At 43.7% G+C, this 24742-nt stretch overlaps 1 protein-coding gene across 1 annotated transcript in view; it reads left to right on the top strand.

Annotated features, from left to right (window-relative positions):
- Positions 1-24742, top strand: part of PHF21A (PHD finger protein 21A) — a 631407-nt gene that overhangs the window by 258391 nt on the left and 348274 nt on the right. Inside the window, exon 6 of the mRNA XM_053720295.1 lies at positions 1913-2164. Coding sequence (XP_053576270.1) covers positions 1913-2164 — 252 coding nt within the window. The remainder of the gene's footprint in view (positions 1-1912; positions 2165-24742) is intronic.

Here is a 24742-nt window from a genome sequence, read left to right as displayed (position 1 = left end):
CAACTCATTAATATGGCGAGCTTGTGGTAAGGCCTGCTACATCTTGTGATATTATGCCCTTGTGTTCTTCTAGCGAGTCTACTCTGCTTACCAAATCTGTAATATCTTTCCTCAATTCTGCGCATTCTTTTATGCACACTTTCACCTGATCAATTAGTGATTCCATCGCTTTATATGTTATAGGCTGATCAGATTGAGGTGTAGGCGATGAGGTAGAGCGGCATCTCGAGATATCATCATGAGAGTAAGAAAGCTCATCAGTTAAAGGACTTAGCACTTGAACGCCTTTTTTATTCTTGGCTTTGTCAGTTTGTGTAAAAAAAAGGTGTTTACTGTATTCTGCCCTTTGCGAGGCTGACTTTGAGATTGGTCTCCGATTGCAGGTTTTCTCTTCGACATTATGAATAGGGGATATAGATGATATTAATTATCTTATTTAAGACAAGTAGGCAAGTTTCTTGCTTTATAGGACGTATTGGAATATTTTAAATTCAGTCTAGTGTCTTGTGTGGTCGAGCAACAGGCCTCAATATAATTTAAGGCTTGTATTAGAGCCTGCGAAAATCAGTGACTTTGTTCTTGTGTGTGGGTTCAAACACTTAATAAATAAAAATGAGAATACTAGGTGACTATAATATCATGTATGTCACCGGATTGTACAGTACTTGTTAAAGTGTGGCTGTGGATAGTACGCACCACCTCTGCAAATCGGCTGTAAGGTAGCTTCTCGTCACATGCAGTATTGTAAGGCTTTTCAACTTACTATACCTCAGTAACTTGCCTCCGTGTGCTCCGGCTACTTTTATCTGTATAATCAGCATCGGACACTGTCTTCAATAGCTCCAGAGGTTCCTCCGCTGCAGTTTTACAGGCCGCAGTTGTTATCCGTGTGTACAGGCTATATAAGCACCTGTTTTTATATCAATCATGCTCCTGTGTGTGTCTAGGTATTTAGGGGGCCTTTTACATATGTTTCTGGTCTCATCTGAATTGTTCTAGGGTAGTCTGACCGACCTGGTTTGTGGAGCCTTACTGAAATGCAACCATCTTAGCCGGCCGCTCGCTCCGCCCCCTTGCAACAATGTTTTTAGTTATGTTCTAGATCAGAGCTCGACAAACCCAGGATACAGGGACCCACTGGCTCCTAGAGTTCTACCCTGTCTCATAACTTTTTTGGTTATTTTCTATATATCTAGATACAAATACCATTTACTTGCTCCTAATTTTTAAACAGAATCTACATAATTTCAAACAATGCTGCCATGGAATACTAAAGACGTGTGAAAACTCCTAAGTTACTATCAAGCATTGGTCTTTGTTGAAAACTAAGATCAAATCAAATTTTATAAGAGAAATTAATTGGAAAGTCGTTTACAACTGCACACTCTTAAGAATCATGAATTTTTCATTTTGACTTTACTGTATCTTTAATGCATTCAATAACAAAATATTTTTATCTTTTACACTAAAGTAATAGTAAAGGTGGATGTTGGTCTAGGGAAATTAAAATGTATTTGACTGATCGCTGCTAGTTGTCGGAGGGAGCGCTGAAGGTGCATGAGTGTTTCTGTGTGCAACTTAGTATTTAGAAAGCTGGTAGATGCCAAAAGTGAATGCTCTGGCCTTTAACTGTCATCCATTATGTAATCAGTTGCAAGAGGAATGTCTTTAAACAGTTTTTATGTTTTTGTTTTCGGTTTGTTTTTTATTATTACTTTTCCAGCTATCCCTGGTTGTTTCTTATCTAATAGGAAAGAGAAAATGTATTTGCAATAAAACTGTGTCTCACCTGTGTGACAGAACACATTGGTTTGTAGTATCTGAAATGATGAGAAATCAGTCTGTTAAAGTTTTATTTTCATCTAATGAAACCAATCACTGTATAACTTTATTTTTATTTTTTCAACTCTAGAAAACTATGGCCACAGCCTCTATGATCACTGCAAAGACTCTACCTCTTGTGTTGAAAGCTGCAGCTGCATCCATGCCCACTTCAGTCATTGGGCAGCGACCAACAATTGCCATGGTTACTGCCATCAACAGTCAGAAAGCAGTAATTAGCTCAGATGGCCAGAGTGCTGCAGTCAATCTTCAAACATCCACTAAAGCTGGCAGTCAAGGAGGGGAGACCTTTCAGATTGTGGCAAAAAATGCTGTTACTTTGGTGAGCCTAGATATTTATTTATTTGTCTCTTGACATCAAAAGTCTTGATTATACACTGTGCAAAGTAATAATTGGCACACATAGAAGATTCATCAAAGCATATGACTTGGGGTAGCATTCATTCATACCCTTAAAAGTACACACAGAACAAACCTTCTAGTGAAGTATTTAAAGGGAAAGTGGACACATAATTAAAAGACCATTATGTGTGCTAAACGCACAGAAGTGTCATTTACTGTATGTTTAATCGCTTTGTAGGACTTAAACTCACAGTACTGCAGGGTCGATAGGGATAAGAACATGTCATTTTTTGGCTATTGCCTTTTTAACGTTTTTAAAATAAATTTACATCCTTTTTGCTGCAATTATTTTTCAATAGCCAAACACCTTTGGTGTTGGTGTTGGACAAGCCAATTGGGCTTTAGTCAGCAGACAGCATGGCTGGCCACAGTCATAAAGTTAGTATAAAGTAAATTGTTTGCAGTTATCTGATAAATCCAAGTAGGGACAGACATGTAGCAGCTAGTCTTGAATAAGTCAGCAAATTATATTTCAGGCTCTGATAATTAGAAATTGCTCAATTTTCAGAACAAAATTACATGAACATTGGGCAAAATAAATAATGAAAATATATTGCCAAATTGTTTAATTACACATAATTAAACATTTTATATACAAATCTCAGTGTTTACTTTAATTACGACAGCGATCAGCACAGACAAGGCAAACAGGACACCAAATACTGTAAAGTACAATTTTCTAAATACTATTTCTTTCCTAAGATATGGAGAGTCCACAACCTCATTCAATTACTAGTGGGATTATCACTTCTGGCCAGCAGGAGGAGGCAAAGAGCACCACAGCAAAGCTGTTAAGTGTCACTCCCCTACCCATAATCCCTAGTCATTCTCTTTGCCTCTGTCAATGGAGGAGGTGAAGTTTGGTGTCTGAAAGAAATGAATTCCTTTTCCTTCTTAATATGAGGAGAGTTAACGGCTTCATTCATTTCTTGTGGGAATACAGAACCTGGCCACCAGGAGGAGGCAAAGACACCCCAGCCAAAGGCTTAAATACCTCCCCCACTTACCTCATATCCCAGTCATTATTTGCCTTTCGTCACAGAAGGATGGCAGAGAAGTGTCAGAAGTTACGGAGTAGTTCCTTATGAAGGGTAGTACCCTTCGGAATGGGACTGGAGTTTTAAGTAGTCTTGTCAGCCTCTCAGTGAGAACATTGACGAAAGTTAGGGTCTGGAGATGCAGGGAAAGTCTTTCTGCGAAACCATCCAGACTCGTATTAACAGCTCCTAAGCAATCAGTGTTGACGAGTTTCACTGCATGCTTCTATCACTCAAGTCCATGTCAGGAGGATGTTCTTTCTGGGTCGGAATCTGCTGCCTCTAAACTTCCGACTGCGGAGGAACCAGACTTTAGATTTAGGATCGAACACTTAAGCTTTTTGTTAAAGGAAGTTTTAGCTACTTTAGCAGTTCCAGAACTTAAATTACCCGAGGAACCTTCTATTCCTAAACTTGATAAGGTTTATGAGGACAGGGTGGTGCCACAGACTTTCCTGGTTCTCGTAAAGATAGCGAATATTAAGAATGAATGAGAGAGACTTGGGTCTTTTTTTCTCCTTCTTCTTCCTTTAAGAAATTGTTCCCGGTTCCGGACTCTCAATTGGAGTTGTGGGGTACTGTCCCTAAGGTGGATGAGCTATCTCCACGCTTCCTAAGCGCACTACTATCCCGCTTGAGGATAGTTCGTCGTTTAAGGAGCCCATGGATAAGCAGCTTGAAACTCTGTTAAGAAAGATGTTTCAGCACACAGGGAATTTGTTTCAACCGGCAGCGGCGGTTGCTGCGGTGGCTGGAGCTGCTACCTACTGGTGCGACTCTTTATCGGAGATGATCGAAGTGGAAGATTCCCTTGACGAGATCCAGGAAAGAATTAATGCCTTGAGGATAGCTAATTCTTTTATCTGTGATGCAAATATGCAGATTATTCGCCTGAATGCCAAAACATCAGGTTTTTCTGTTCTAGTCCGTAGGGCACTCTGACTGAAGTCTTGGTCTGCAGACATGACTTCAAAGTCTAGATTACTTTCTATTTAAGGGGGAAATTATTTTTTGTCCAGGCCTGAACTCAATTCTATCCACGGTCACTGGGGGCAAAGGTGCCTTTCTTTCGCAGTGTAAGAAGAATAAACCTAAAGCACATGGCCCTAATTTTCGCCACTTTTGTTCTTATAAATCCCAACGCCAGCAGCTCTCCGCGAAGCCTGAACAGTTCAAGGTAACTTGGAAACCGTCTCAGTCTTGGAATAAATCCAAGCAGAACAAGAAGCCCGCCAAAGCAAAATCGGCATGAAGGGGTGGCCCCCGATCCGTCGCTGGATTATGTTGGAGGCAGACTATCTCTTTGTGGAGGCTTGGAGACGTGCAAGACCCTTGGGTTCTGGAGGTCATTGCTCAGGGATACAGAATAGGTTTCACATCTCATCTACCCAGGGGCAGATTCCTCTTATCAAACCTGTCTTCAAGACCAGAGAAATGAGAAGCTTTTTTAGGGTGCATGAGGGATCTCTCCTCCCTGGGAGTAATTGTACCGGTATCTCTAGCAGAGAGAGGTCTGGGGTACTACTCAAACCTTTTTGTGATCCCAAAGAAGGAGGGTACGTTTTGCCAGTTTCTAGACCTAAAGTGCTTAAACAAGTTCTTGTCGGTCCCATCGATCAAGATGGAGACTATAAGGTCCATTCTGCCCTTAGTTCAAGAGGGACAGTTCATGACTACGATAGACTTGAAGGATGCTTACCATCATGTTCAAATACACAAGGATCACTTTAAGTTCTTAAGATTCACGTTTCTGGACCAGCACTTCCAGTTTGTTGCACTTCCATTTGGTCTAGCTACTGCCCCAAGAGTCTTTACAAAATTTCTGGGGACTCTGCTCACGGTGGCAAGAACCAGAGGTATAGCAGTAGCGCCATACTTGGATGACATTCTGGTTCAGGCTCCATCCTGTCGGCTGGCAGAGGACCACTCAAGGGCTCTTCTACTTCTTCGATCTAATGGATGGAAGATAAACTTAGGAAAGAGTATTCTGGTTCCCAGTACCAGGGTGGAATTCCTGGGTACGATTATAGATTCCATATCCATGAGTATATTTCTCCAACATAGGTGTGTCCGGTCCACGGCGTCATCCTTACTTGTGGGATATTCTCTTCCCCAACAGGAAATGGCAAAGAGCCCAGCAAAGCTGGTCACATGATCCCTCCTAGACTCCGCCTACCCCAGTCATTCTCTTTGCCGTTGTACAGGCAACATCTCCACGGAGATGGCTTAGAGTTTTTTAGTGTTTAACTGTAGTTTTTTTTATTCAATCAAGAGTTTGTTATTTTAAAATAGTGCTGGTATGTACTATTTACTCTGAAACAGAAAAGAGATGAAGATTTCTGTTTGTAAGAGGAAAATGATTTTAGCAACCGTTACTAAAATCCATGGCTGTTCCACACAGGACTGTTGAGAGGAATTAACTTCAGTTGGGGGAACAGTGAGCAGTCTTTTGCTGCTTGAGGTATGACACATTCTAACAAGACGATGTAATGCTGGAAGCTGTCATTTTCCCTATGGGATCCGGTAAGCCATTTTTATTCAGACAGTAAATAAGGGCTTCACAAGGGCTTATTAAGACTGTAGACATTTTCTGGGCTAAATCGATTCATATATACACATATTTAGCCTTGAGGAATCATTTAATCTGGGTATTTTTGTAAAATAATATCGGCAGGCACTGTTTTAGACACCTTATTCTCTAGGGGCTTTCCCTAATCATAGGCAGAGCCTCATTTTCGCGCCGGTATTGCGCACTTGTTTTTGAGAAGCATGACATGCAGTCGCATGTGTGAGGAGCTCTGATACATAGAAAAGACTTTCTGAAGGCGTCATTTGGTATCGTATTCCCCTTTGGGCTTGGTTGGGTCTCAGCAAAGCAGATACCAGGGACTGTAAAGGGGTTAAAGATAAATACGGCTCCGGTTCCGTTATTTTAAGGGTTAAAGCTTCCAAATTTGGTGTGCAATACTTTTAAGGCTTTAAGACACTGTGGTGAAATTTTGGTGAATTTTGAACAATTCCTTCATACTTTTTCGCAATTGCAGTAATAAAGTGTGTTCAGTTTAAAATTTAAAGTGACAGTAACGGTTTTATTTTAAAACGTTTTTTGTACTTTGTTATCAAGTTTATGCCTGTTTAACATGTCTGAACTACCAGATAGACTGTGTTCTGAATGTGGGGAAGCCAAGGTTCCTTCTCATTTAAATAGATGTGATTTATGTGACACTGAAAATGATGCCCAAGATGATTCCTCAAGTGAGGGGAGTAAGCATGGTACTGCATCATTCCCTCCTTCGTCTACACCAGTCTTGCCCACTCAGGAGGCCCCTAGTACATCTAGCGCGCCAATACTCCTTACTATGCAACAATTAACGGCTGTAATGGATAATTCTATCAAAAACATTTTAGCCAAAATGCCCACTTATCAGCGCAAGCGCGACTGCTCTGTTTTAGATACTGAAGAGCATGAGGACGCTGATGATAATGGTTCTGAAATGCCCCTACACCAGTCTGAGGGGGCCAGGGAGGTTTTGTCTGAGGGAGAAATTTCAGATTCAGGGAAAATTTCTCAACAAGCTGAACCCGATGTGATTACATTTAAATTTAAGTTGGAACATCTCCGCGCTCTGCTTAAGGAGGTATTATCCACTCTGGATGATTGTGAGAATTTGATCATCCCAGAGAAACTATGTAAAATGGACAAGTTCCTAGAGGTCCCGGGGCTCCCAGAAGCTTTTCCTATACCCAAGCGGGTGGCGGACATTGTAAATAAAGAATGGGAAAGGCCCGGTATACCTTTCGTCCCTCCCCCCATATTTAAAAAATTGTTTCCTATGGTCGACCCCAGAAAGGACTTATGGCAGACAGTCCCCAAGGTCGAGGGAGCGGTTTCTACTTTAAACAAACGCACCACTATACCCATAGAAGATAGTTGTGCTTTCAAAGATCCTATGGATAAAAAATTAGAAGGTTTGCTTAAAAAGATGTTTGTTCAGCAAGGTTACCTTCTACAACCAATTTCATGCATTGTCCCTGTCACTACAGCCGCGTGTTTCTGGTTCGATGAGCTAGTAAAGGCGATCGATAGTGATTCTCCTCCTTATGAGGAGATTATGGACAGAATCCGTGCTCTCAAATTGGCCAATTCTTTCACCCTAGACGCCACTTTGCAATTGGCTAGGTTAGCGGCGAAAAATTCTGGGTTTGCTATTGTGGCGCGCAGAGCGCTTTGGTTGAAATCTTGGTCAGCGGATGCGTCTTCCAAGAACAAACTACTTAACATTCCTTTCAAGGGGAAAACGCTGTTTGGCCCTGACTTGAAAGAGATTATCTCTGATATCACTGGGGGTAAGGGCCACGCCCTTCCTCAGGATAGGTCTTTCAAGGCCAAAAATAAACCTAATTTTCGTCCCTTTCGTAGAAACGGACCAGCCCCAAGTGCTACGTCCTCTAAGCAAGAGGGTAATACTTCTCAAGCCAAGCCAGCCTGGAGACCAATGCAAGGCTGGAACAAGGGAAAGCAGGCCAAGAAACCTGCCACTGCTACCAAGACAGCATGAAATGTTGGCCCCCGATCCGGGACCGGATCTGGTGGGGGGCAGACTCTCTCTCTTTGCTCAGGCTTGGGCAAGAGATGTTCTGGATCCTTGGGCACTAGAAATAGTCTCCCAAGGTTATCTTCTGGAATTCAAGGGGCTTCCCCCAAGGGGGAGGTTCCACAGGTCTCAATTGTCTTCAGACCACATAAAGAGACAGGCATTCTTACATTGTGTAGAAGACCTGTTAAAAATGGGAGTGATTCATCCTGTTCCATTAGGAGAACAAGGGATGGGGTTCTACTCCAATCTGTTCATAGTTCCCAAAAAAGAGGGAACGTTCAGACCAATCTTAGATCTCAAGATCTTAAACAAGTTTCTCAAGGTTCATTCGTTCAAAATGGAAACCATTCGAACAATTCTTCCTTCCATCCAGGAAGGTCAATTCATGACCACGGTGGATTTAAAGGATGCGTATCTACATATTCCTATCCACAAGGAACATCATCGGTTCCTAAGGTTCGCATTCCTGGACAAGCATTACCAGTTCGTGGCGCTTCCTTTCGGATTAGCCACTGCTCCAAGGATTTTCACAAAGGTACTAGGGTCCCTTCTAGCGGTACTAAGACCAAGGGGCATTGCAGTAGTTCCTTACTTGGACGACATTCTGATTCAAGCGTCGTCCCTTCCTCAAGCAAAGGCTCACACGGACATAGTCCTGGCCTTTCTCAGATCTCACGGATGGAAAGTGAACGTGGAAAAGAGTTCTCTATCTCCGTCGACAAGGGTTCCCTTCTTGGGAACAATAATAGACTCCTTAGAAATGAGGATTTTTCTGACAGAGGCCAGAAAAACAAAACTTCTAAACTCTTGTCAAACACTTCATTCCGTTCCTCTTCCTTCCATAGCGCAGTGCATGGAAGTAATAGGTTTGATGGTAGCGGCAATGGACATAGTTCCTTTTGCGCGCATTCATCTAAGACCATTACAACTGTGCATGCTCAGTCAGTGGAATGGGGACTATACAGACTTGTCTCCGAAGATACAAGTAAATCAGAGGACCAGAGACTCACTCCGTTGGTGGCTGTCCCTGGACAACCTGTCACAAGGGATGACCTTCCGCAGACCAGAGTGGGTCATTGTCACGACCGACGCCAGTCTGATGGGCTGGGGCGCGGTCTGGGGACCCCTGAAAGCTCAGGGTCTTTGGTCTCGGGAAGAATCTCTTCTACCGATAAATATTCTGGAACTGAGAGCGATATTCAATGCTCTCAAGGCTTGGCCTCAGCTAGCAAAGGCCAAGTTCATACGGTTTCAATCAGACAACATGACGACTGTTGCGTACATCAACCATCAGGGGGGAACAAGGAGTTCCCTGGCGATGGAAGAAGTGACCAAAATCATTCAATGGGCGGAGACTCACTCCTGCCACCTATCTGCAATCCACATCCCAGGAGTGGAAAATTGGGAAGCGGATTTTCTGAGTCGTCAGACATTACATCCGGGGGAGTGGGAACTCCATCCGGAAATCTTTGCCCAAATTACTCAACTGTGGGGCATTCCAGACATGGATCTGATGGCCTCTCGTCAGAACTTCAAGGTTCCTTGCTACGGGTCCAGATCCAGGGATCCCAAGGCGACTCTAGTAGATGCACTAGTAGCACCTTGGACCTTCAAACTAGCTTATGTATTCCCGCCGTTTCCTCTCATCCCCAGGCTGGTAGCCAGGATCAATCAAGAGAGGGCGTCGGTGATCTTGATAGCTCCTGCGTGGCCACGCAGGACTTGGTATGCAGATCTGGTGAATATGTCATCGGCTCCACCATGGAAGCTACCTTTGAGACGAGACCTTCTTGTTCAAGGTCCGTTCGAACATCCGAATCTGGTCTCACTCCAACTGACTGCTTGGAGATTGAACGCTTGATCTTATCAAAACGAGGGTTCTCAGATTCTGTTATTGATACTCTTGTTCAGGCCAGAAAGCCTGTAACTAGAAAAATTTACCACAAAATATGGAAAAAATATATCTGTTGGTGTGAATCTAAAGGATTCCCTTGGGACAAGGTAAAGATTCCTAAGATTCTATCCTTTCTTCAAGAAGGATTGGAGAAAGGATTATCTGCAAGTTCCTTGAAGGGACAGATTTCTGCCTTGTCTGTGTTACTTCACAAAAAGCTGGCAGCTGTGCCAGATGTTCAAGCCTTTGTTCAGGCTCTGGTTAGAATCAAGCCTGTTTACAAACCTTTGACTCCTCCTTGGAGTCTCAACTTAGTTCTTTCAGTTCTTCAGGGGGTTCCGTTTGAACCCTTACATTCCGTTGATATTAAGTTATTATCTTGGAAAGTTTTGTTTTTGGTTGCAATTTCTTCTGCTAGAAGAGTTTCAGAATTATCTGCTCTGCAGTGTTCTCCTCCTTATCTGGTGTTCCATGCAGATAAGGTGGTTTTACGTACTAAACCTGGTTTTCTTCCAAAAGTTGTTTCTAACAAAAACATTAACCAGGAGATAGTCGTACCTTCTTTGTGTCCGAAACCAGTTTCGAAGAAGGAACGTTTGTTGCACAATTTGGATGTTGTTCGCGCTCTAAAATTCTATTTAGATGCTACAAAGGATTTTAGACAAACATCTTCCTTGTTTGTTGTTTATTCTGGTAAAAGGAGAGGTCAAAAAGCAACTTCTACCTCTCTCTCTTTTTGGATTAAAAGCATCATCAGATTGGCTTATGTGACTGCCGGACGGCAGCCTCCTGAAAGAATCACAGCTCATTCCACTAGGGCTGTGGCTTCCACATGGGCCTTCAAGAACGAGGCTTCTGTTGATCAGATATGTAGGGCAGCGACTTGGTCTTCACTGCACACTTTTACCAAATTTTACAAGTTTGATACTTTTGCTTCTTCTGAGGCTATTTTTGGGAGAAAGGTTTTGCAAGCCGTGGTGCCTTCCATTTAGGTGACCTGATTTGCTCCCTCCCTTCATCCGTGTCCTAAAGCTTTGGTATTGGTTCCCACAAGTAAGGATGACGCCGTGGACCGGACACACCTATGTTGGAGAAAACAGAATTTATGTTTACCTGATAAATTACTTTCTCCAACGGTGTGTCCGGTCCACGGCCCGCCCTGGTTTTTTAATCAGGTCTGATAATTTATTTTCTTTAACTACAGTCACCACGGTATCATATGGTTTCTCCTATGCAAATATTCCTCCTTAACGTCGGTCGAATGACTGGGGTAGGCGGAGCCTAGGAGGGATCATGTGACCAGCTTTGCTGGGCTCTTTGCCATTTCCTGTTGGGGAAGAGAATATCCCACAAGTAAGGATGACGCCGTGGACCGGACACACCGTTGGAGAAAGTAATTTATCAGGTAAACATAAATTCTGTTTTTTAAATACAGAGAACTCACTTGAGGGAGTAACGGTCGTTGTGTCTTTTTTCTGTATCGCACACTTTCTTATTCAGCTGCGCCTCTTCTTCGGCCGGATGGTCATGTGACCCGCTTTTAGTTATAAGTGGAGCAGCAGCGTCTTCTCTGACAACTCAAGCTTTTATTGTTCGGCAGAGGAGTTCTATGCCGTTTTCATTTTTTGTGACACCTCAGTTGGACTGAGGTGCAGAGGTCTCTGTTAATTTGTTTTTTTTTAGTGAATGTTGCGCTCTGAAACAAAAGTTTTGGTATTTTCTAAAAGGAACAGTTCTTAAGTTAAAGGGACAGTAAAGTCACAAAAAATCTTTCATGATTTAAATAGGGCATGTAATTTTAAACAACTTTCCAATTTACTTTTATTACCAATTTTGCTTTGTTCTCTTGGTATTCTTAGTTGAAAGCTAAATCTAGGAGTTTCATGTGCTAATTTCTTAGACCTTGAAGACTGCCTCTAATCGGAAAGCATTTTGACAGTTTTTCACCACTAGAGGGCGTTAGTTCATGTGTTTCATATAGATAACATTGAGCTCTGGCATGTGAAGCTCCTAAGAGCAAGCACTGATTGGCTAAAAATGCATGTCTGTCAAAAGAACTGAAATAAGAAGGCAGTTTGCAAAGGCTTAGATACAAGGTAATCACAGAGGTAAAAAGTATATTATTATAACTGTGTTGGTTATGCAAAATTGGGGAATGGGTAATAAAGGGATTATCTACCTTTTTAAACAAAAAAAATTCTGGTGTTTACTGTCCCTTTAAAAAAATAAAATAAATAAGATAGTTTTTTTTCTTAAATTCTTTTGCAAATCTGTTATGTTTGTTATGTCTTGTGGCACTCATTGTTTTGCCTATGCAATTCTGTTCTGCATGTTTATTTAGAACTTTTGAGTGTAAAGATAGATTGTTGCCCTCTGATACTGATGGAATAATAATTCAGATTTAAGCTTGAACACCTTTGTGTATTGTTTTAGAAGGTTTTGGCTACTTTGGACGACTCAGATACTTCTGTAGTCGTCAACCCTAAGAAATCTAGTAAATGTAATTAATACTATGATGATCCTTCCTCTTGGGAAGTGTTTTCCTGTTCCAGACCGTGTGACAGAGATTTTATCACAGGAATGGGAGCAGCCAGGGATTCCTTTCTCCCCGTCTCCCGTCTTTTAGAAGATGTTTCCTGTTGCCGACTCCATTAAAGATTCATAGAGCACGGTGCCTTAAGTAGGAGGCTTTTTTAAAGAAAAAAAGAAAAAATGTATGTTCACCAGGGAACATCCTGCAGTTTGCATTGCCATAGTAGCAAGTGCTGCATCTTATTAATGTGATGCCTTGTCTGAATCAATTGTATCAGTAACTCCATTGGAGGAGATCCAAGATAGGATGTAGGCTCTCTAACTAGCCAATTCTTTTATTTCAGATTCATACATACAAATTTTTAGACTGGGAGCCAAGATGTCTGGCTTTACTGTCTTTGCTTGCAGAGATTTATGGCTTAAATCTTGGTCAGCTGATGTTACCTCTAAGTCCAAGCTTCTGGCGCTTCCTTACAAGGGTAGACCTTGTTTGGACCTGGTCTGGCAGAAATAATTTCTCATATTTCGGATGAAAAAGTGTCTTTAATACCTCAAGTCAAGAAGAACAGTACTATAGTATGTCAAGTAATTTTTCGTTCTTTTCGCAACTTCTAAGGGAAGTCTTCCTCCCTCTCTTCCAAGCAGGAACAGTCCAAGTATTCTTGGAAATCCAATCAGTCTTGGAACAAGAGGAAGCAATCAAAGAAAACCGCAGCTGAATCTGCATGAAGGGTCTGTTCCTGGTCCGGGATCGGATCAAGTGGGGGACAGTCTTTCCCTGTTTAGTCAAGCTTTGATATGCTATGTGGACATAGTGTCTCAGGGATATAGAATAGAATTAAAATCTCTTTCTACCAGGGGCAGATTTCACCTCTCAAGATTATCTGCAGCTCAGGTAAGAAGAGAGGCATTCTTGAACTGTGTTCGGGATCTTTTATTCCTGGGAGTGATAGTTCCAGTAAGGGAACAGGGTCTAGGATTCTATTCAAACTTGTTTGTGGTTCCCAAAAAAGAGAACTTTTCGATTCATTTCAGACCTATAGTGTCTCAACAAGTTTCTCTGGGTACCATCCTTCAAAATGGAAACCATTTGTTTCATTCTTCCTTTGGTCCTAGAGGGTCAATTTATGTCGACTGTAGTCCGGAAGGATGTGTATTTTCATGTTCCCATCTACAGGGATCATTACAAGTTTCTGAGGTTCACCTTTTTGGACAAACATTTTCAGTTTGGTTCTTCTGTTTGGCCTTGTCTCAGCTCCCAGAATTTTTTCAGGCAGTGATCAGGTCTCGGGGAATAGCGATGGCATCCTCCCTGGATGACTTTTTGGTTCAGGCGCAAGCTTCTCAACAAAGTAAGCTCTCATACAGAATCATTGTTGGTTTTTTTACGTTCCCACGGATGGAAAGTGAATCCTGAAAAGAGTTCTCATGTTGAAGCTACAAGGGTAGTTTTCTTAGGAATCTTAATAAATTCCCGGTCTATGAAAAAATTTCTGACAGAGTTCAGAAAATCTTTTCCTCTGGTCTCTCCCTACAGTCTACTGTTTGGCCGTCAGTAGTTCTTTTTATAGAGGTAATTGGTCTGATGGTTGCTTCCATGAACATCATTCCCTTTACTCAATTCCATTTGAGAGTTCTGCAGTTAGGCATGTTCAGACAATGGAACGGAGACCATTCAGATCTGTCTCATAGGATAGTTCTAGTCCAGTTGACAAGAGACGCTCTCCCGTAGTAGTTTTTTCAGGAGCATCTGTCTCAGGGCACATGTTTTTGGAGATCTTCCTGGGTGATTGTGACTTCGGACGCCAGCTTGCAAGGCTGGGGTGCAGTCTGGGACTCATTAAGGGCGTAGGGTCTATGGACTCGGGAGGAGTTTGTTCTCCTCATAAATATCTTGGACTTGAGAGCGATTTTCAGTGCCCTGATGGTTTGGCCTTAGTTGTCCTTATTCCGGTTTTTCAGGTTCCAGTCGGACATCACCTTCTCAGTGGCTTACATCAACCACTAGGGAGGAACTCGGATTTCCTTAGCTATGAGGATGTGGCTCGGATTATTCAGTGAGCGGAAGCTCACAATTGTTGACTATCTGCCATACATTTTCCAGGAGTGGACAACTGGGAAGTGGATTTCCTGAGCAGACAGAATTTTCATCCCGGGGAGTGGGTTCTCCATCCGGAGGTGTTCTCTGGGACCCTCAAATGGGGGGTGCCGGAGTTGGATCTGATGGCGTCTCGGCAGAAAGCCAAGCTTTCAAGGTAGGGTTCAAGATCTAGAGATCCTTAGGTTTTTGGTCTAGCATATCTGTTTACTCCATTTCCGATCCTTCTACGAGTCATTGCTCATATCAAACAAGAGGGAGCGTCTGTAATTCTTTTAGCTCCTGCATGGTCTCGCAGGATCTGGTATGCAGACCTAGTGTCATCTCTTCCATTTTGGAGGTTTTATCTGAGGAAGGACCTTCTAGTTCAGGGTTCTTTCCTCCATCCAAATCTCGTTTCTCTGAAGCGGACTGTTTGGAGATTGATCGCTTAGTTCTGGCTAAGCGTGGGTTTTTCTGATTTGGACATTAAGAACATGCTGCAAGTTTGTAAGCCTGTAACTCGTCAGTTTTACCATAATGTATGGCGTATATACTTTTATTGGTAGGAATCATAGGGCTACTCTTGAAAGTAGGGTCAGGATTCCTAGAATTTTGTCCTTTCTTCAGGATGGTCTAGAGAAAGGTTCAGGCCTGTGTTTAAACCTGTTGCTACACCTTGGAGCTTTAACCTTGTTCTTAAGTTTTGCAGCAGGCTCTGTTTGAACCAATGCATTTCATAGATTGTTATCTTGGAAGTTTTCTTTCTTATTGCTATCTCTTCTGTTTGGCGAGTTTTGAAGCTTTCGGTTTTACAGTTTGATTCGATTTTCCTTATCTTTCATGCGGATAAGGCAGTCCTGCGTACTAAATTGGGGTTTCTCCCTAAAGTGGTTTCGGATAGAATTATTTATCAGGATGTTGTTCCTTCTCTCTGTCCTTATCCTTCTTCTCATAAGGAATGTCTGTTGCACAACTTGGATGTTGTGTGTGTTTTCTTCATAAATGGAAAGAGTCCACAGCTGCATTTATTACTTTTGGGAAATAAGATCCTGGCCACCAGGAGGAGGCAAAGACACCCCTGCCAAAGGCTTAAATACTCCTCCCACTTCCCTCATCCCCCAGTCATTCTTTGCCTTTCATCCCAGGAGGTTGGCAGAGAAGTGTCAGAATTTAATTCCTCTCTTATGGAGAGGGACGGGAGTTTTAAGTAATCCTGTCAGTCTCTCAGTGAGGGCTTGGATGAAAGAGTCCGGAGATGCAGGAAGAGTCTTTCTGCGAAACCATCCCAACTCATGTTAACGGCTCCTCAAGCAATCTGCTTTGTCTAACTAGGCTTCGCTGCCTGCTTTCTTCTCTCAAGTCCATGGCGTAGGCGTGGCTACTATCCGTCACACTTGAAGGGCCGTGTTCCTGTTCCACGGCGTAGATTCCGGTAAGATCGTTTCATTTTACTTCATGAATGTACTGTAACTCATTTGTTCCTGCAAACTCGCATGAAAACTACAGGATCTCAGTGAGACTCCTTTAAGTGTCTTGGAATCAAGGGTTAATATCTCCTGAGGGGGACTATTGAACAGGGGGGGGGGGTTAATCATGTTTATGTGATTCAATCTGCTTATGTTTAGTGTTTACTGGGCTCGTGGCTTACAACATAACGGCCTGTTGAAGTGACGCAACCTTACGGTTGGGTGCGCTTTTTGTGGGACTGTACGGTTCACCTTGTGACCGAGCATGTTTAAGTTCTGGTCTTCCATTTCTGCATTCCTGACGGTCTGGCGAAGGAAAATTTTATTCCACTAGTGTCTGGTACATAGGAGGTGGTGAGTGCCCCAGCCATTGTGGGTGTCAGGTGCCGTTCATATTGTTTTATATATAGTCCATTTTTGGGTATCCTTGATCCAGTTATGGAGGATACTGATGTTGAGATTGGTTAACATTCTGATTCAGATTGTTCGTCCTGTCAAGAATGCGAGTTGGCCCCATTTACTCAGGTCAGTCAGTTATGTTCTTCAGGCCGTCATAGAGCGCCTTGTTCCTCGGGCTCGGGAATTCAAGAGACTGCTGAGCCATCTGCCTCGGGGGGCCCTGTCCTCCAGGAGGCAAGTTCCCTACCATTTTCTACTACTACCCATGCGGGTAACCCAAGTTATGTGTTTCCCCTGGAGGTTTTCGCTTTTACATACTTTTGCCGTTCGCAAAGTCCAGATGTGTGTTTGCAATTGTGCTCGTGCCAGATTTGCCCCAGGTCCTTCTGCCTTTGGAGGGCATTAACAGTTCCCTACAGGTGTAGCTGTGCCTGAGTGTTGTGCCTTTTGTTACAATCGGGCTCGCCTTAGTGTTTTACTCGCATGTTTTTGAGCTGCTTGGGGACCCTTTCCTTCGAACGGCGCACCTCGTTAGACATGGGGGGATGAAGTATTCTCCTTTAGTCTTGTTATCGAGATCTTTCCTAGTGTTGTTGGAAGACAGGGTTTCCGTTAGACTCGTTCTGCAGACCTTTCTGTTCCTTTTTGGCGTTAACCCTCGGTTCGCCTGTTTTATTTATCCGGTAAGGATTAATTTGATTTTTCATACTAAGTTTCCTGCAGGAACTTTTCTGGGATTGATACTCGCTGTTTACTTCTACGGAAGTTATTCTGAACAAGTTAGTCCCTTGTTTGTCTGTTTTTCCTTCCTCGCTGAGGGTGGATTTAGCCAGTTTGGCAGTTATGACCCTGGTTGCAGGCTGGTCCTGCTTGGGTTCAGATTTTCTGTCTCGTGGCTTATCAGTCAGGTGGCGCCTATTATACTTTGCTGGTCAGGTTGGGGTGCTGAGTGCTATGAACATTATTTAAGTTTGTTTTTTAAGTTTCCGCTAAGCATTCTCAAGAGGATTTGTGGGTCCGTGCGCGTCTAGGGATTGTTTCAGTCCTAAATAGCCGTTTCTCTGGTGACTGTGTCAGTGAATTTTGCTGCGTCACTCTCTGTTGCTTCCAATACCCTTGGAACCTAGAGTATTTCTTCCCACGTGGTGGGAACATTAGATGGTTTATCTCCTTTTTTCCACTGGTCGGGCGGTGTTGTTCAGTAAATTTTTCTTTTTGGACTTGTTCCTTTAGTGATTCTCTTCCTCATTGAGACCTCTTGGATTGTCAGTTTCTCCTAGTGGATGGGTCGCCTTCGGGGGTCTTGGATTCCCTTTGAGAATTAGTTTTTTCTTATTTCGGGACTTTAGACAGAGGTCTTTTTGGGCTCCAGTTGGGGGTCCTTCTCCTGTGTTGGGAATGCTCTGCATCTCCTTCTTGGGATAGAAGAGGTCCTAGTGGTGTTCCACTCATATGGTTCAGGTGGCATCTAAACCCATGTTTCTCCAACATAGGTGTGTCCGGTCCACGGCGTCATCCTTACTTGTGGGATATTCTCTTCCCCAACAGGAAATGGCAAAGAGCCCAGCAAAGCTGGTCACATGATCCCTCCTAGGCTCCGCCTACCCCAGTCATTCTCTTTGCCGTTGTACAGGCAACATCTCCACGGAGATGGCTTAGAGTTTTTTAGTGTTTAACTGTAGTTTTTATTATTCAATCAAGAGTTTGTTATTTTGAAATAGTGCTGGTATGTACTATTTACTCAGAAACAGAAAAGAGATGAAGATTTCTGTTTGTATGAGGAAAATGATTTTAGCAACCGTCACTAAAATCCATGGCTGTTCCACACAGGACTGTTGAGAGCAATTAACTTCAGTTGGGGGAACAGTGAGCAGTCTCTTGCTGCTTGAGGTATGACACATTCTAACAAGACGATGTAATGCTGGAAGCTGTCATTTTCCCTATGGGATCCGGTAAGCCATGTTTATTAAGATCGTAAATAAGGGCTTCACAAGGGCTTATTAAGACTGTAGACTTTTTCTGGGCTAAATCGATTCATTATTAACACATATTTAGCCTTGAGGAATCATTTATTCTGGGTATTTTGATATAATAATATCGGCAGGCACTGTTTTAGACACCTTATTCTTTAGGGGCTTTCCCAAATCATAGGCAGAGCCTCATTTTCGCGCCGGTGTTGCGCACTTGTTTTGAGAGGCATGACATGCAGTCGCATGTGAGAGGAGCTCTGATACTTAGAAAAGACTTTCTGAAGGCGTCATTTGGTATCGTATTCCCCTTTGGGCTTGGTTGGGTCTCAGCAAAGCAGACACCAGGGACTGTAAAGGGGTTAAAGTTAAAAACGGCTCCGGTTCCGTTATTTTAAGGGTTAAAGCTTCCAAATTTGGTGTGCAATACTTTTAAGGCTTTAAGACACTGTGGTGAAAATTTGGTGAATTTTGAACAATTCCTTCATGTTTTTTCGCAATTGCAGTAATAAAGTGTGTTCAGTTTAAAATTTAAAGTGACAGTAACGGTTTTATTTTAAAACGTTTTTTGTACTTTGTTATCAAGTTTATGCCTGTTTAACATGTCTGAACTACCAGATAGACTGTGTTCTGAATGTGGGGAAGCCAGAATTCCCATTCATTTAAATAAATGTGATTTATGTGACAATGACAATGATGCCCAAGATGATTCCTCAAGTGAGGGGAGTAAGCATGGTACTGCATCATTCCCTCCTTCGTCTACACGAGTCTTGCCCACTCAGGAGGCCCCTAGTACATCTAGCGCGCCAATACTCCTTACTATGCAACAATTAACGGCTGTAATGGATAATTCTGTCAAAGACATTTTAGCCAAAATGAACACTTATCAGCGTAAGCGCGACTGCTCTGTTTTAGATACTGAAGAGCATGACGACGCTGATAATAATGGTTCTGAAGGGCCCCTAACCCAGTCTGATGGGGCCAGGGAGGTTTTGTCTGAGGGAGAAATTACTGATTCAGGGAACATTTCTCAACAAGCTGAACCTGATGTGATTACGTTTAAATTTAAGTTGGAACATCTCCGCATTCTGCTTAAGGAGGTATTATCCACTCTGGATGATTGTGACAAGTTGGTCATCCCAGAGAAACTATGTAAAATGGACAAGTTCCTAGAGGTCCCGGGGCTCCCAGAAGCTTTTCCTATACCCAAGCGGGTGGCGGACATTGTTAATAAAGAATGGGAAAGGCCCGGTATTCCTTTCGTCCCTCCCCCCATATTTAAAAAATTGTTTCCTATGGTCGACCCCAGAAAGGACTTATGGCAGACAGTCCCCAAGGTCGAGGGAGCGGTTTCCACTTTAAACAAACGCACCACTATACCCATAGAGGATAGTTGTGCTTTCAAAGATCCTATGGATAAAAAATTAGAAGGTTTACTTAAAAAGATGTTTGTTCAGCAACCAATTTCATGCATTGTCCCTGTAGCTACAGCCGCATGTTTCTGGTTCGATGAGCTGATAAAGGCGGTCGATAGTGATTCTCCTCCTTATGAGGAGATTATGGACAGAATCAATGCTCTCAAATTGGCTAATTCTTTCACCCTAGACGCCACTTTGCAATTGGCTAGGTTAGCGGCTAAGAATTCTGGGTTTGCTATTGTGGCGCGCAGAGCGCTTTGGTTGAAATCTTGGTCAGCTGATGCGTCTTCCAAGAACAAGCTACTTAACATTCCTTTCAAGAGGAAAACGCTGTTTGGCCCTGTCTTGAAAGAGATTATCTCTGATATCACTGGGGGTAAGGGCCACGCCCTTCCTCAGGATCGGCCTTTCAAGGCAAAAAATAAACCTAATTTTCGTCCCTTTCGTAGAAATGGACCAGCCCAAAGTGCTACGTCCTCTAAGCAAGAGGGTAATACTTCTCAAGCCAAGCCAGCTTGGAGACCAATGCAAGGCTGGAACAAGGGAAAGCAGGCCAAGAAACCTGCCACTGCTACCAAGACAGCATGAAATGTTGGCCCCCGATCCGGGACCGGATCTGGTGGGGGGCAGACTCTCTCTCTTCGCTCAGGCTTGGGCAAGAGATGTTCTGGATCCTTGGGCGCTAGAAACAGTCTCCCAAGGTTATCTTCTGGAATTCAAGGGGCTTCCCCCAAGGGGGAGGTTCCACAGGTCTCAGTTGTCTTCAGACCACATAAAAAGACAGGCATTCTTACATTGTGTAGAAGACCTGTTAAAAATGGGAGTGATTCATCCTGTTCCATTAAGAGAACAAGGGATGGGGTTCTACTCCAATCTGTTCATAGTTCCCAAAAAAGAGGGAACGTTCAGACCAATCTTAGATCTCAAGATCTTAAACAAGTTTCTCAAGGTTCCATCGTTCAAGATGGAAACCATTCGAACTATTCTTCCTTCCATCCAGGAAGGTCAATTCATGACCACAGTGGATTTAAAGGATGCGTATCTACATATTCCTATCCACAAGGAACATCATCGGTTCCTAAGGTTCGCATTCCTGGACAAGCATTACCAGTTCGTGGCGCTTCCTTTCGGATTAGCCACTGCTCCAAGGATTTTCACAAAGGTACTAGGGTCCCTTCTAGCTGTGCTAAGACCAAGGGGCATTGCTGTAGTACCTTACTTGGACGACATTCTGATTCAAGCGTCGTCCCTTCCTCAAGCAAAGGCTCACACGGACATTGTCCTGGCCTTTCTCAGATCTCACGGATGGAAAGTGAACGTGGAAAAGAGTTCTCTATCTCCGTCAACAAGGGTTCCCTTCTTGGGAACAATAATAGACTCCTTAGAAATGAGGATTTTTCTGACAGAGGCCAGAAAAACAAAACTTCTAGACTCTTGTCGGATACTTCATTCCGTTCCTCTTCCTTCCATAGCGCAGTGCATGGAAGTGATCGGTTTGATGGTAGCGGCAATGGACATAGTTCCTTTTGCGCGCATTCATCTAAGACCATTACAACTGTGCATGCTCAGTCAGTGGAATGGGGACTATACAGACTTGTCTCCGAAGATACAAGTAAATCAGAGGACCAGAGACTCACTCCGTTGGTGGCTGTCCCTGGACAACCTGTCACAAGGGATGACATTCCGCAGACCGGAGTGGGTCATCGTCACGACCGACGCCAGTCTGATGGGCTGGGGCGCGGTCTGGGGATCCCTGAAAGCTCAGGGTCTTTGGTCTCGGGAAGAATCTCTTCTACCGATAAATATTCTGGAACTGAGAGCGATATTCAATGCTCTCAAGGCTTGGCCTCAGCTAGCGAGGGCCAAGTTCATACGGTTTCAATCAGACAACATGACAACTGTTGCGTACATCAACCATCAGGGGGGAACAAGGAGTTCCCTAGCGATGGAAGAAGTGACCAAAATCATTCTATGGGCGGAGTCTCACTCCTGCCACCTGTCTGCTATCCACATCCCAGGAGTGGAAAATTGGGAAGCGGATTTTCTGAGTCGTCAGACATTGCATCCGGGGGAGTGGGAACTCCATCCGGAAATCTTTGCCCAAGTCACTCAGCTGTGGGGCATTCCAGACATGGATCTGATGGCCTCTCGTCAGAACTTCAAAGTTCCTTGCTACGGGTCCAGATCCAGGGATCCCAAGGCGGCTCTAGTGGATGCACTAGTAGCACCTTGGACCTTCAAACTAGCTTATGTGTTCCCGCCGTTTCCTCTCATCCCCAGGCTGGTAGCCAGGATCAATCAGGAGAGGGCGTCGGTGATCTTGATAGCTCCTGCGTGGCCACGCAGGACTTGGTATGCGGATCTGGTGAATATGTCATCGGCTCCACCTTGGAAGCTACCTTTGAGACGAGACCTTCTTGTTCAGGGTCCGTTCGAACATCCGAATCTGGTTTCACTCCAGCTGACTGCTTGGAGATTGAACGCTTGATCTTATCGAAGCGAGGGTTCTCATATTCTGTTATCGATACTCTTGTTCAGGCCAGAAAGCCTGTAACTAGAAAGATTTACCACAAAATTTGGAAAAAATATATCTGTTGGTGTGAATCTAAAGGATTCCCTTGGGACAAGGTTAAGATTCCTAAGATTCTATCCTTCCTTCAAGAAGGATTGGAAAAAGGATTATCTGCTAGTTCCCTGAAGGGACAGATTTCTGCCTTGTCTGTGTTACTTCACAAAAAGCTGGCAGCTGTGCCAGATGTTCAAGCCTTTGTTCAGGCTCTGGTTAGAATCAAGCCTGTTTACAAACCTTTGACTCCTCCTTGGAGTCTCAACTTAGTTCTTTCAGTTCTTCAGGGGGTTCCGTTTGAACCCTTACATTCCGTTGATATTAAGTTATTATCTTGGAAAGTTTTGTTTTTAGTTGCAATTTCTTCTGCTAGAAGAGTTTCAGAATTATCTGCTCTGCAGTGTTCTCCTCCTTATCTGGTGTTCCATGCAGATAAGGTGGTTTTACGTACTAAACCTGGTTTTCTTCCAAAAGTTGTTTCTAACAAAAACATTAACCAGGAGATTATCGTACCTTCTCTGTGTCCGAAACCAGTTTCAAAGAAGGAACGTTTGTTGCACAATTTGGATGTTGTTCGCGCTCTAAAATTCTATTTAGATGCTACAAAGGATTTTAGACAAACATCTTCCTTGTTTGTTGTTTATTCCGGTAAAAGGAGAGGTCAAAAAGCAACTTCTACCTCTCTCTCTTTTTGGATTAAAAGCATCATCAGATTTACTTACGAGACTGCCGGACGGCAGCCTCCCGAAAGAATCACGGCTCATTCCACTAGGGCTGTGGCTTCCACATGGGCCTTCAAGAACGAGGCTTCTGTTGATCAGATATGTAGGGCAGCGACTTGGTCTTCACTGCACACTTTTACCAAATTTTACAAGTTTGATACTTTTGCTTCTTCTAAGGCTATTTTTGGGAGAAAGGTTTTGCAAGCCGTGGTGCCTTCCATTTAGGTGACCTGATTTGCTCCCTCCCTTCATCCGTGTCCTAAAGCTTTGGTATTGGTTCCCACAAGTAAGGATGACGCCGTGGACCGGACACACCTATGTTGGAGAAAACAGAATTTATGTTTACCTGATAAATTACTTTCTCCAACGGTGTGTCCGGTCCACGGCCCGCCCTGGTTTTTTTTAATCAGGTCTGATAATTTATTTTCTTTAACTACAGTCACCACGGTACCATATGGTTTCTCCTATGCAAATATTCCTCCTTAACGTCGGTCGAATGACTGGGGTAGGCGGAGCCTAGGAGGGATCATGTGACCAGCTTTGCTGGGCTCTTTGCCATTTCCTGTTGGGGAAGAGAATATCCCACAAGTAAGGATGACGCCGTGGACCGGACACACCGTTGGAGAAAGTAATTTATCAGGTAAACATAAATTCTGTTTTTCCTGTCCTCTCACTTAAAATCTGAGGTGATGTGGAGGGTTGATGTTGCTCTGTTCGGGTGACTTGTCCTCTCTGTTCCCCTTGTGTCTGGAGCTTGTGGCTAGCTGAACAGCTAGCTCAGCGTTCTAATGCTCTGTGGCTACTCTGTAAACAAACCGAGGGTTGCTATTGCGATCCACGGCGAAGTCTACTAAGTTGATAAAATGAGCAGCGCCTCGTGCCCCTTAAGGGATTTAGTCGCACTTTCAAGCATAATCATGTTAATGATGCTTGGACGCCTGTTAGCTCAAGTGTCCTTTTATGGCCCTGGCTCTTTGGAGTATTGGGCTCCTGCAAGGGGTGGTCTCTTCCCTTTGGGTTGGGACTTGCAAGGGCTTCTTGCTCTTGTTACCTACTTTATTCTGGATTTTTCCCTGGGAAGCTGTTTTTTTTTTTTATATATATATATCAGACGGGGAATCTATGTGCCTGGAAGATTGTTTAATCCAAACATTTGTGGGGCCCTGGCTTCTTGTCCTGATCTTCCGGTTGTCGAGGCTTTGGCTCAGCGTTTTCTCTTTGGAGGACCCCGCTGTAAGATGTTACCGTATCTTATGATCCTAGGACTGGCCTGAGGGTTCCTCGGGGTGCGTGGGCTTCACCCATGTCCAGATTTATTGAGAGCCGGGTCTCCTTGGGCCTTGTCTTGTGCCGAACGATACGTTTTCCCTGGGACGGCCAACTAATGTGACCTGATGGTGGGTTTTCCTGCTTAGCAAACGGAGGGTTTGAGGTTGCTCAGCTGTCACTTTTGCGCCTGTTATTTTGCTTGCACAATGATGTTTTATAGTGTTCTTCCGTGTTCGTTAGTGAAGTGGCCTTGTGTCGGTTCTTCCTACGACTTCCTGTCCTCTGGGCAGGTATTTATCTACGCTCTCCTTTTCAGGGGGCTCTTTGTCCTCCTTATGGAGGTGTGGTTCCCTTTTTGGGGGCCTCTCCTGTGTTCGGGAGGTTGGAACAGATGTTTATCTGGTTCGGGGACTGGTCTTTAGATTGAGGTGGCTGTGTCCATTCTTCCGCCCTTTTGGGGGCCGGTCTTAGGGTTCCTTTCGGTTCCCTTCAGATCTGCCGTTGCTTGGACTGGTCCGGCTAGGTGTAGGATCTGTGATCTGTTGTTTCT

Source organism: Bombina bombina, chromosome 7 (genome assembly GCF_027579735.1).
Source record: "Bombina bombina isolate aBomBom1 chromosome 7, aBomBom1.pri, whole genome shotgun sequence".
Classification (NCBI taxonomy): Eukaryota; Metazoa; Chordata; class Amphibia; order Anura; family Bombinatoridae; genus Bombina; species Bombina bombina.
Note: the sequence above shows the minus strand (reverse complement) of the source record. Positions and strands in the feature narration are given on the sequence as shown.